Source organism: Sorghum bicolor, chromosome 10 (genome assembly GCF_000003195.3).
Source record: "Sorghum bicolor cultivar BTx623 chromosome 10, Sorghum_bicolor_NCBIv3, whole genome shotgun sequence".
NCBI lineage: Eukaryota > Viridiplantae > Streptophyta > Magnoliopsida > Poales > Poaceae > Sorghum > Sorghum bicolor.
The window spans coordinates 6918364-6931397 of NC_012879.2; the positions used below are offsets into that span (position 1 = coordinate 6918364).

Here is a 13034-nt window from a genome sequence, read left to right on the forward strand (position 1 = left end):
AAGCGTCTAGTCGCGAAAGTACAACAAATAGTCACATAGATAATAACCGCTTGGGCATTGTATTACCCGGTGCGTACGTTCTGACGGAGACTGGATAATAAGCCTTTACAATTGTCCTCAGTTTGGCTACCCTCGCTAGTCCAACGTGTTAGGTGTAATATATAGCACAACTGTTACACAAGGTGTATTGTCATTTACTTTTACAGAAGCAGGATGCACAGAAAAAAATGATGCATGACACGATTAGGGAAAGTACTACTAAATCTTTTTTTTAGAATTATAGGGATTAAATGTCTTAGAATCTCCGAGAGTTCACAATCAATCTCTCAATTCATGATTTTTGGCAAGGTTGAGAAAAATACATCGCCAACACCTTCCAATCTTTTAGCACTTGATCGATGTCATCACGCCAATCTAAGATGAAAGGATATGAGAAAGAAATAAACTGTATGACAAGATCCTGATACAAATGTACAAAGAAAGTATAAAAGTGGTTAGGAGTGATTTAAAAATAGCTTAGGATTTTCCTGATGTAAAATTATCTTTTATGTCGCGAGATTTTGGAAACCGTTGGAGGAAGCAAGCTCCCAACTTTTATTAGTCTCAGCTAGAAAACTATTAGTTTACCAAGTCATTCTTTTGGAAACTCTTGCAGATGCTCACTACTAAATCTGAATATGAAAAAAAAAAGAGGACCGGCCTGCAGACCATCGAAGCCAACAACCCCTTGGTAGCCAACACAAAGTGACACCGTACGTCCTCCAGGGATCAATCGGATCTGCACCAGTCACCAAGCTTAGCTATCACCTCACCTCTCAATCTGACATGCATGCACTGGAGGCAAAGCAATCCCTAGCATCACCTAGCTAGCTTTTCTTACCGACCAAGATTTCCTGGTTCGCCTCGTTGCGTGCGAGGAACATTGTTCCATTTCCAATTCCATCGATCGCGCGTGCGTGACGACGAACTCAGCTGGTTGCTGGTTCCACCTGAGCCCGTCCTGGTCCTCACCCCAAAAACCTAACACTTAAAAAATCTTCATTAACTAATGGTAGTTGCACGTTGCCTAGCTAGCTTATACTAAGTATATCAACTATAATTAACACATAGTTTGCGACGACTAATATAATCACCGTTTACTAATGCCATGACTACTAGCTAACACAGACGACGACACGGCATTGTTCCTATATAGTACTCCCCGTGCCGCCCAAGACAGGCTATACCTCGTCGTGCTGCTAGTTCTTGTTAATTAGCTTCAAGTTTGTTCGATCCAAAAGCTTTGCTACCTGCTGCGCTGCTACCGTTGCTCGATCGCCCGCGTCGACGACGACCAACCGGGGCAGCAGCCATGGACGGCCGGGACGACTTCTTCAGCGACTTCATGGTGCTGCGGCCGGACAAGGGCGGCGTCCGGAGCCTGCTGCACCTGCTGTGCTCCTGCAAGGTCACCGACAACGACGCCGTCGACTGCCCCATCGGCACCGAGGTCGCCGAGCGGCGGCGGAGGTGGGCCATCTTCGTCTCCCTCGTCGTGCAGATGCTGCTGCTGTCGGTCAAGACGCCCCTGGCGGCGCTCGGGAGGGCCGTCGAGTACTGGATGAACCTGCTCACGGACAATGGCGGCGGCGTCGTTGGGCTTGTCAGGAACGCCGTGCAAGGTGTGTATACATGATCATCACATCAGTTGTTCTTTAAACATGCATGATGAGCATATAAAAGATGTGGGTACGCGTATCCATATATACGCCAGCAGAGACAGACTGACAGATATACTTACCATGATGATGCGCCTTCTGTTCTATATGTAGCACGATTATTGCCTTTTAATTTCTTGATTTTTTTGAAAAGTGATGAAAAAAAATCGTGCACTTTTTTGCGTTTGGTTTCCAAATTCTAGCCTATATATATATTCCCATTTGTGTATTCGCCAAAAGAACAAGAGAAAAGGTTCTTTAGGCCCTGTTTGGAACCATGGGAATTATTTTCTATTTCTACGTTTCTCATGTGCAACTAAACTTTTTTCTGTGAAAATTCTTATACGATTCCTCCGAAATTCATGCGTTTCAAACGGGCACCCTTATTTTTTCTGAATCATGTCTATCTCTTCTTTTGTTTGTGCACACATGCACAAATGAACATATTGATATTTGCATAAGTTGTTTTACATGTGCACGATTTGGCACCCTGTACATGTACAGCTTTTGTTTTTTATGTTTTCTTCGAAGTCTAGGAGTTCATCTACCCATAATATAATGGTTGCAGAAAAAGAGTTTAGTCGGTAAATTAATCTTCAATGAATTTCCCAAAAGAATGAACATATAGCATTTGTGTAAAACTAACACCACCCGTTTGGGAACGCAGAAAGTTACCTTCTCGATCCAATCTAACTGTTAACAAATGAGGCCTTGTTTAGTTCCGAAAAGATTTCGGATTTCGGTACTGTAGCACTTTTGTTTGTTTGTGACAAATATTATCCAATTATGGACTAACTAGAATCAAAAGATTTGTCTCGCTATTTCCAGCTAAACTGTGTAATTAGTTTTTGCTTTCGTCTATATTTAATGCTTTATGCATGTGCCGAAAGATTCGATGTGACGGGGAATCTTGAAAACTTTTTGCTTTTTGGGGTGAACTAAACAAGGCCTGAATGCTGGTGTACCACGAATTAGATGGTGGGTATTATTCTTTGTTTTTTTTTTAAAAAAATCTTATTTATGATTATGTAGCTAAGAATGTAAAGTCAAATGATGCCACCATTCTATAAATTGATCAATCTGATAAGATGGAATGAAAGCAAACACAACTACTATACCATTCGATAATCAGCAAATAGACAACCATGTGCCTAGTTTATCGCTTATTGGCTTTGCGATATTTAAAAATGCTGCAAGGATCAGCATGCCTAGTTGTCCGGCGAGAATTTAGAAAGAGTTATCACCCGTTAAGAGTTAATTAGTAACACGTCATTAGAATTACATGACTATTAATTGAAGTATTGATGTATGTCAGTCAGTGTCACACAACTGTAGCAGTCATAAAAAATATATAATTTGTAGATTAAACATTCTGGTGCAGGGATATTTCAAATCGTTCTATAATTAAGTACTTTCAAAGCATTCCTACTTTATGAACATGTGAAGAAGTCAATTCAATCATTCTTGCTTCTGAAGATAAGGATGTTGTCAGTTCCTTATACTTAACAATAAGTTGTGTCTTAATGGTTTAAGCAATCTAGTTGAATATTGTCTTTTGCTTTCTGTCGTGGGGCACTAACTGTGGCAATCATTTCCTTGATAGAAGGGAATCGTTTCCCTGTAGTGTATTCTTTAGTTGTCACCTTTTAGGACATACAAAATTTCTTAATGCGCACATATTAAGTACTGAAAGGTTGCTGCATTCTAGGATGACAAATATTTTTGTTTGATGATGTAGCGTGCTTTTTAGTTTGAAATTAGAAATCAAGCATGAGTTCAGAAAAGTAGCAAGTTGCTTTGCAGATCTCCATTACACCAAATGTTTGATATAATCCTCATTCTCATTTCAGTTCACTTTGTAGATATTGGATGGATCAGCCATACTACTTTATTTGAACTTTGCGTTATAAAGTGTGAAACGCACAACTGATCATGTGGTTTTTGAAAGTCAAACAGAAACCCACATGTTCCATAACAAGACAAACATTGTCAATTGGCTTTGTTTTTCAAACAAGTACACAGACAGTAGCTCTCGGTTTTCAACAGAGCATAACATCTTCGTACATACACATCCATGTTCCGTAATTTTCACCTCAGTTACAAACAACAATCACGCTGATTTTTCAAACTAGTACGGCAACAATGACATTGGTTTCCAAGGACAACAAGAACTAAATAAACCCATCCGTTTCCACCATGCATTTCGCAGGTAAAGTACGAACTCCGGACAGGACATCTCCAAATTACCGGTCCTTCATCGGATTAGTTGACACAAGAACTGAACTGGACAAGAAGATCAAACCAGGGGATAGCAACTACAACGCAGCTCTTGGTATCATGGCTGCAAAGCTAGCCTACGAGAACAAACTCGTCATAAAAAACGTCGTGGAAAGCAATTGGCAGGTGCAGACATGCAGAATTCTGCAGTAAAAAAATTGTTACTTTCTCAGAAGAGAACATGATTTTCACGGGATATCAGCATCTTACATTTCTCCTCCGCTCTTCGTGCAGATGACCTTCTTGGAGTTCTTCAACTGCTGGAATGGTACGTACGATCAGTAGTAGTAGCTCAGTACCACGTTCAGTTGTTGCATGCATGGCAATGGCATGCATGTTTGATATGGAAGTGATTAACACGCGTACGCGTGTGCTTTGTTTGCAGAATTCAGCGGCGACTACACCACGCAGGCGTTCATGCTCGCGGACAAGCCCGCGGACGCGGAGCTCGCCGTGATCGCGTTCCGCGGCACGCAGCCGTTCGACGCGGAGCAGTGGTGCACGGACGTGGACTTCTCGTGGTACGAGATCCCCGGCGTGGGCAAGGTCCACGGCGGCTTCATGAAGGCGCTCGGCCTGCAGAAGAACACCGGGTGGCCGTCGCAGCCCACCGCCACCGAGGCCGAGGCCGAGACGACGCGCCAGTACGCGTACTACGCCATCCGCGAGAAGCTGCGCGCGTTCCTGGCGGCGAACCCGCGCGCGCGCTTCGTGGTGACGGGGCACAGCCTGGGCGGCGCGCTGGCCGTGCTGTTCCCGGCCGTGCTGGCGCTGCACGGGGAGGAACGCCTGCTGGAGCGCCTGGCGGGCGTGTACACGTACGGGCAGCCCCGCGTCGGGGACGCGCAGCTGGGGCGGTTCATGGAGGCGCACCTGGACCGCCCCCGGCGGCGCTACTTCCGGTTCGTGTACTGCAACGACGTCGTGCCGCGGGTGCCCTACGACGACGCGGCGCTCCTGTTCAAGCACTTCGGGCTCTGCCTCTACTTCGACAGCATCTACAGGCCGGCGGCGATGGCGGAGGAGCCCAACAAGAACTTCTTCTCGCCGCTGTTCGTGGTGCCCAAGTACGCCAACGCGGCGTGGGAGCTGCTCCGGGGGTTCCTCATCGGCCACGTCTGCGGCGCCGTGTACGCGGAGGGCTGGGTCATGCGCGCCGCCAGGGTCGTTGGGCTCGTCATCCCCGGCCTGCCGCCGCACTCGCCGCAGGACTACGTGAATGCCACCAGGCTCGGCGCCGCCTCGCTGGGGCCGCTGCTCCGTGATCAATAGCTAGCTAGCTAGCTTAGCTAGCCCCCCGTGCGCCGTGTGATTAGAGCTTGTGGAAGAATTCGCGGAAAATAGATCGAGGACAGAATTGACATGTATGTATGCAGGGATAAACTTCAGTTTAATTTGTCAGAGGTATATACATCATCAAATTTGACATGTATGCAAGGATAAATTTCAGTTTAATTTGTCAGAGGTACATACATCATCAAATTAAAGCAATTGTTCGCGATGCCGTACGTAGTGCCTTGCGTGCTTGGATCGTTGGTTGACGCCAGTGTTAGCAGTAGTAGCACGCATACTGACGATCGGTACAGTGCTGAACATAGAAGCGAAGCAAGACAATGCCCCGCAGGTACGGCAAGGCTGGACAGTGACAGTCGGGAGCACAGCCTTCGTCGCTTACTGCACGATTTAATCTTGGGTTGCATACTCTTGCAAGGCTCGTTTTGGCTCGTTAGATTAGCCGAGTAGCAGCCAGGAAAGGCATGTATGGTCGCCCGGCCGGGGAAAGCTTTCTCTTCTCTTCGATTCTGTACATCATAACATAAATGTTTAGGGCGTCCGAATGGGAGGTAAGAAAAAGGTAGTAGGGCGCTAAGATACACACTGTGAAGAGTAGAAGAAGAGCAACTAATAGTTGATATCAGATGAATTAAAAATTCTTTTTTCTGGCATCCTTGTTGTTGTCAACCAAACAAGCCTATAGGAGGATATTGAAGTTAAATTGCTGATTTTTCTATTGTGGGGCCCATCTTTTTTACTGGTTGTACATTGTGTGAGTATGGGACATATCATTTCACCTAATTTGGTAGTCCCTCAGCCCTCTAAGGATCTAATATAGTGCATCCACGCACTCAAAAATTGATGATAGTGTTTGATTAAGAAATAAAGTAAGGATATATGTCTCTTTCGTATTCTCACTTAATTTGTGCTAAACCTATATATATATTGTGTGAGTATGGGACATATCATTTCACCTAATTTCGTATTCCCTCAGCCCTCTAAGGAGTATAATGCATTCAAGCATCCAAAAATTATGCCAAAATATAAGAAACTTCAGAGGACAAGAGATAGTTTTGCATTAAATAGTACAACAAATTTAATAAACTACTATACCATTAATCATTATTTATCAATTAATCTCTATTAATTACATTGATGATAGTGTTTGATTAGGAAATAAAGTAACAATATATGTGTCTTTTGTATTATCTCTTAATTTATTCTAAACCTCTATAATATACTATATTACACGATAGAGGAAGTAGTAATTTGCATCAGGAGGCTGAGCTTCAGCACATAGATCACTATCACCTTTGCGCCGCTAAAGAGTATGTCCACGATGGTAGAGCTTTGTGTGCTCGAGACTGATGTTTGTGTAGTTGTAGTTAGGCACCTTTCTACTCGACCAAGATGTCCACTCCACCACATGCCGATGTTCCCTTCTCTCTCACCAAGCATGTAGGATAGTGCCGCACTTTTGTAACTAATAAGAGTTGAATCTATCTATGTGGGGGCATGCATCAATTTCCTACTGATTTTAATGCAACTCTAGAAATAATCTCTAAATTAGGGCCTTATTTTTTATTTAGTGTCCCCCCTACTTTTGATTGGCTTGATTTCTAGGCCGAACTATAGTGGTAGCCCCCAAATCATGTCTCTACTCTCTCTCTCTCTCTCTCTAGTCGAATGTGTCAACAATTCAAATTAAAATTCAACCATTCAAATTAAAATTCAAAAGACAAGATTCACATCAAGAAGGACTAAAGGGGTCGGAGGTGGGGCATGCTTGTGCTAGGTTTCCATCCTACTCAGGAAAGAAAGCGTGAGGGGGGGGGGGTGACAATGCACACCTATCTGCTCAGCGAGCAGAACAGCATCCTATTAGGGAGGTCTAGCTCGAGCAAGAAGGCACTAGGGAGGATGAGCCAGACAGAATCACGTTGGTGAACCCTAGAATGAGCAGAGGGTTGCTAGGGGAGGGAGATGAAGTGTTGGAGATGGGGCACGTGGAGGGAGGTTGAACTCATGCTGACCTGAGTGAGGGAGGCACCAAGGGAAGGAGGACCTCGGGCAAACTAAAGCCGGAGAGGACAAAAGGGAGGACCTCGAACAAACTCGAGCCAGGGAGGGCATCAATGGGGATCCATTCGCTGGACCTAGGGTTCTACTTTGTGCACCTTAATTTTCTTAGAAAAGTGGGATGTCCGGAGGTAGGATGGGAGGGGGGCTCATTTGATTGGCGAACACGAGGAGAGCTAATGTTCAGATTTGAGCGTGACAATTGTGGATACGATGCACAGACAAGAGGGGAGCCAATGTTTCATAGGTGGGGAAAGAGTGAGTCAAAGGGAAAAAAAAGAAAGTATGAGGCGTGAGAAGACCACCCTGGATCAAGAGCAGTTACTTTTTTTCCTACTTGGTGCATAAGTAGAGGCCTATTAAAGTGGGGGTTTTACCTAAAAGTAGGGCAGGAGAGTACCAAAGTTGCTTTTAGATAGCTAAGGTGATGACGCTCTTACTTGTTAACATTGAATTGGCAGCCGACTTTCTTGAGTCTAGGGGTTACTTGAGCTAGATAAGCTGATTTGCTTCACATCCGCACACCTAACATTGCCATTCAGATCTCATCTCCTAACAAAAATAGCTTCTCCTCTACCACCCTATTGCTCAAGCACTAGGATAGTTGCTTTTTGTGGTCCTGCTCAAAGGTGGAGCGCTCCTATATTACGAGGTGTAGGCAAGAAAAAAAACATGTAGGAAGCCATGGCGAGAGAAATTTGCTTCTTTTTCTTCTATTGTTTATTTGTTTCATGGATCTGAATGATGCATGACTAGCTAGAGCAAAAAAATGCTAACAAAAAAGTTTGGGAAGCACACTTATTTTTATCTAGATGAAACATCTCTTCCTTTGTTTCTTCATAACTCTAATGCTATATCATTATTTTTTTGTTTATATAGCACCTTACTAATGAGATTGAAACTATGTTAGTGCTGATCTTAGACAATTGCCCTAAATTTTTCCACTTCTGAAACTGAAAAAAAATACTCATATTTCGAAGAAATATTTCACGGGGCAACACAACTGCACACGTCAGACGCGGCAGCCAGCATTCACCGTTCAGCCTAGCGGATTGAACAGGCCCAGCAACCCAATACGCCTCCACGGCGGAACCCTCTCCCTCTCGGCCTCTTGCCTCAATCGGCCCAAAACCCCTATCCAAGCGTCCATTCCTGAATTCCTCCCCGGCCGGCAGCCGCCCCCCGCCGCCGCCATGAACCCCGCTCACAGCGAGGCGGCCGCTGCTGAGAAGGCGCGGCGAAAGAAGGACAAGAAGGAGAAGAGGAAGAAGCGCAAGGAAGCCAAGGAGGACGACTGCGGCGCCGCGACGGCCGAGGAAGAAGCGCCCAAAGAGAAGAAGCAGAAGCGGAGGAAGGATGAAGACGAGGGGGAGGGGGAGGGGAAGGGGAAGGAGGAGAAGAAGCTGAAGCCGACGGTGAGCATCGCCGTTGCCGGCTCCATCATCGACAACGCCCAGTCCCTCGAGCTCGCCACCCTCGTTCGTGCTCACCTTTCCTCCTTGTCGCACTACTGCACTAGTCCTTGCAGCACGAAGCCTTACAAGAGCGTCTCTTCTGTTCCAGCTGGCCGGCCAGATCGCTCGCGCCGCCACCGTCTTCCGCATAGATGAGGTCGTCGTCTTTGACAGTACTCCCGCGGCGGAGAACGGCGGCGCAGCTGATGATGAAGAGAGCGGCGCGCGGTTCCTTGTTCGGATTCTGGAGTATCTGGAAACTCCACAGTACCTCCGTCGCCGCCTCTTCCCGATGCACAAGAACCTGAAGTTTGTGGTGAGATTCCAAGCAATGCGGTTTGCATTCGACATTTGATGGTTTCTCTAGGTACTAATGGTGCTGTGCTATTTCTGGTATGCAGGGATTGCTTCCACCGCTCGATGCGCCACACCATGTGCGCAAGCACGAATGGTCTGAGTTCCGTGAAGGTGATATCCCTTCTGGTGCCCTTGCTATTGATTTTAATTTCTCAGCTCACAATTTGAAGTAGGTTTCATGTCGGTCAAAAAGAGTGCTTAACTAGTTAAAATAACTTTTACCATTTCTTGTGGAGCTAATCTAGGAATATTGTGTCTTCTCATAGTTCAAGCACAACACATGCTGAACATCTGGAATGGAACACAAATGTGCACTTATAAATTAGAATATGGCCATTTAATGCTCTTTTGCTAATCAAGCTTGCACATCTTCCTTCTAAAGTTCAATCTTTACTCATTGCCTTTGCTCTCGCATTTGGAAGGTCTGGCCAAACTTGGTTAGTGTAGTATACAATACGTTGATGACAAAGGGGTGTTCCCCTCCGTAGGTTTTGGATTGCTACTGCTTGTTCAGAGGGGAGATTTGAAGGTTGACATCCTTTTAACACTACTGAACTAGTGATTAGTGAAAGTAAACGAATACCAATATATGGTGAGGAGATATGTAATTCAAACACACAGTTAGGTGGAAAAGTGCAAAACGATTTGGCTAGTAGTTAGTACACCAATTGTTTCTGGGTATATTCGAGATGTAATTCTCAAACTCTACCTATGTGGCCTTTGAAGTTCACCCTGTACTGGGAATAAGAAACTGAAAAAATTTCTTATACATGTTAAATCAAATGAAGTTTCGTTGCTATCCACACCAAGCACAGCTTGTTTTTTCCGTATCTTGTTTGGAGGTTGAATTTCAAATGGTCTTACAACATATAGTGCATCTTGCATATTTTTTAAGGATTTTCTCATGTTGATTTGATATCCAAACTGGAAGTCTCTTCACCTAATTCTGTTTTTAAATTGCAATATGCATCTCTGCTTGGATTTCTACTGCTTGTTTAAATCATGTTCAGCTTGCTCATGTTGAAAAATTGTCTGTTTCCCCATATTTTGATATTTCTGACCCCACAAAATGCTTACATGTTACTGAATTTAGACAGGTGTAACATTGGAAAGTGATCCCTCAAAGGGGACTCTTGTTGATGTCGGATTAAGTAAGGTATTATGGATCTTCTAGTGTCCTTTTCTTTGTTCTGTGTCACTTTTCTGGGGAAAGGTGTTTACTGAGTTTGAAAATATGTTGAAAGACTGGGAAAGCCTATCATACCTTACAATCTATGGGAGTATATAAATGGACACAACCTTATGAAAATCTTAAATATCATTTTGCTTATGTTAATTGACTTATTTTCTGCAAATAAGGGTTTTTAAGGCAGACAGTGAAGTTAGGAAAAACAAAATCCCAAGATTTGACAGACCTTAATCTACCATTTACAGATAAAAAAACATTTCACAATGTGTATTATCTGATTTGCACTTAATGGTTTCATATATAGAACAGATCACCACTTCCATGCAAAAAACGTGGCATTGATTCTATATCATGATTCTGCAGAATGTTCTGGTTGAACAAACACTAGAACCAGGCAAAAGAGTAACTGTAGCCATGGGAACAAACCGTGACCTAACAACAGGTAAAACATTTATTTCATGGATTACAAAATATGATCGTGTTGATACTTCTTTATCTATACCTATTCCAATGTATGAAGAATTTGTACATGTCTTAAGTAATCTAGATAATCCACATAAAGGCTATTCCTATTTCCTAAGCATTTACATTTCGTAGTTCAACACTTCTATTATTAGAATAAATTCAGTTCATGATATTTGTTGGCTTGTTGCTTCCTCTTCAACTTTTGGTCTTTCTCATTTCAACTCATAAGTGTTGTTCTCAATTTATTGTTCTGATGTATTTTTGCTTGTCAACTCAATTTTGAAACCAAATTATGTTCCCTATACTTGTGGAGTATGTCTCTCTATGTCCTCATTCTAGAGCAATATTAACTTTAACTGTGTACAGTTTTATTTTGCCATTTTACTGTAACTTAACTTGTACTTGCATCTAGCAAGGAAAGTTGTCCCCCCATCCACACCCAGGGAACAAATGGGATCTTATTGGGGCTACAAAGTTCGTTATACTTCAAATTTAAGTGGTGTTTTAAAAAATTCCCCATTCAAGGTACTGTTTTCACATCTCAATATGCTGTTCAGAAAAAAATGTTATGATTACTCACTTCCACCTTCCTTCGTTTGTTATTTACTATCCCTAGGAAGAATATGACCATATCATTGGCACCTCAGAGCATGGACAAATAATTAATTCTTCTGAGCTTACCTTGCCTACTTTTAGGTATGTCATCTGCTGTCCTCATGGACCACCTTGAGAAACCAATTTAGATTTGTTACCATTGTTTTATTACTTGAATGTGTAAATTACTCCCAATTTGCTTAGGATGCTTCAACTTTATTTGAGTATGCTAAACTGTACATTTCAACAAATAGTCAAATAGGTGTGGACATGTGTTTTATGTGCTAACCTGTGCTAATAATTCTTGCTAAGCAGTAAGCAAGTAGCTGCTACTTACCTTTGTGTTAAATTATCATGAATGGATAAACATTTAACCAAGGAATTTGTACCTTCACTTAACTACTGAATTGATACGTTTTAGTAAAATTCTTTCTATAGTAACTATTGGCTAGTATTGTGCTATTGCCATATTTCAAGGCTGAGCATTGTGACCATCTGTGTATGCTTTATGAATGACATTGCCATGTAATATTAGCGACCATTGTGAGTCTATCCTGTCACTTATGAGGCTTTACTGAATAGGCACCTACTCATTGCATTCGGTGGACTTGCTGGTTTGGAAGAAAGCATTGAAGAAGATACAAATTTGAAGGTATAGCTGTTCTTTCTGTTATGATACTTCATATTTCTAGTGAAACCTGATCTCTTGCATTGGAATTAGGAGTTATGAAAGCATTTCTGGTCTATGGTCAAATTGAGAGTACTTGAAAATGTCAACATTGCATGAGAACCTGAGCTAATTTGGCAGCTGAAACACTCAGCTTGTGTTTGTGGGAGCTCTTTCATCACTTATTAATTAATAATTGCACTATTACTACTGTTGGTGTTGAAGTCGCTTATTTCTGTGACAGGGTAAACACGCAGATGATGTATTCACATCATATTTGAATACATGCCCCAACCAAGGGAGCAGAACAATAAGAACAGAGGTACCTGCCTCTTGTAAGATTTTAAAAGTTCATTTGTTATGACATCTGTTGATATGCAACAACAGTAGATAATTTTTTTTCCAGGAGGCACTTCTCATTTCCCTCCAATACTTCCAAGATCCAATTAGGCGCGCAGAACAGAAAATGTAGAAGGTAATACAGACACATGCAAATCTAGCCATGCCCAACAAGTTGGCTACGGAGCTTCAGTTGTAATAGTGGAGTTTTCTCACTGAGAATTTTGACCCTTCGTTCACGTATGCGTTGATGACAGTGGAGCCAAGAGGTTGTGAGCCATCGAGGACATTTTGACACAACCATTTCAGTTTAGAATATTTGATGTGGGGCTGACTTTCATTGAAAGCGAGTGTTAGCTTTGCCATTTCAATTGTATCCAGTGGTTGTCCACTATAGTCTATATCGCTGTTTCATGCCTTTGACCCTGTACTAAAAACGGAGGATGGCTGTTAACACCATAAGGTCATGCCTTTGCTAAAGTCTACCTTGTGCCTTCGCTTCAATAATTTGCAGTGCTGATTCTGTTTTATTGATATAGGAGTTTGGTAGTCAATGATGCAGTGCTATTGTATGCTAGGCGACATTGTGCTTGATTTGGAGTCAATACTGCATAATGCCCATATTGTACTGGTGCCATAGT

General features: G+C 43.0%; 2 protein-coding genes across 3 annotated transcripts; both read left to right on the forward strand.

Annotated features, from left to right (window-relative positions):
- Positions 1210-5456, forward strand: LOC8077349. Its single transcript, XM_002436640.2, has 4 exons — positions 1210-1661; positions 3907-4100; positions 4209-4242; positions 4360-5456. Exons 1-4 carry the CDS (start codon positions 1352-1354, stop codon positions 5244-5246), a joined length of 1425 nt encoding a protein of 474 aa, XP_002436685.1. The 5' UTR covers positions 1210-1351; the 3' UTR covers positions 5247-5456.
- LOC8077350 (putative methyltransferase C9orf114) lies at positions 8407-12873 on the forward strand. 2 transcript variants are annotated; one of them, XM_021450492.1, is made up of 11 exons: positions 8407-8806; positions 8892-9098; positions 9184-9250; positions 10237-10295; positions 10692-10770; positions 11206-11318; positions 11410-11489; positions 11970-12039; positions 12299-12376; positions 12461-12529; positions 12651-12873. In XM_021450492.1, the coding sequence occupies exons 1-10, from the start codon at positions 8522-8524 to the stop codon at positions 12524-12526; spliced, it is 1104 nt and encodes a 367-aa protein (XP_021306167.1). In that variant the 5' UTR covers positions 8407-8521; the 3' UTR covers positions 12527-12529; positions 12651-12873. The 2 variants fall into 2 exon arrangements, with proteins under 2 accessions (XP_021306167.1, XP_002436686.1); XM_002436641.2 differs by having other exon boundaries at positions 8408-8806; positions 12461-12873.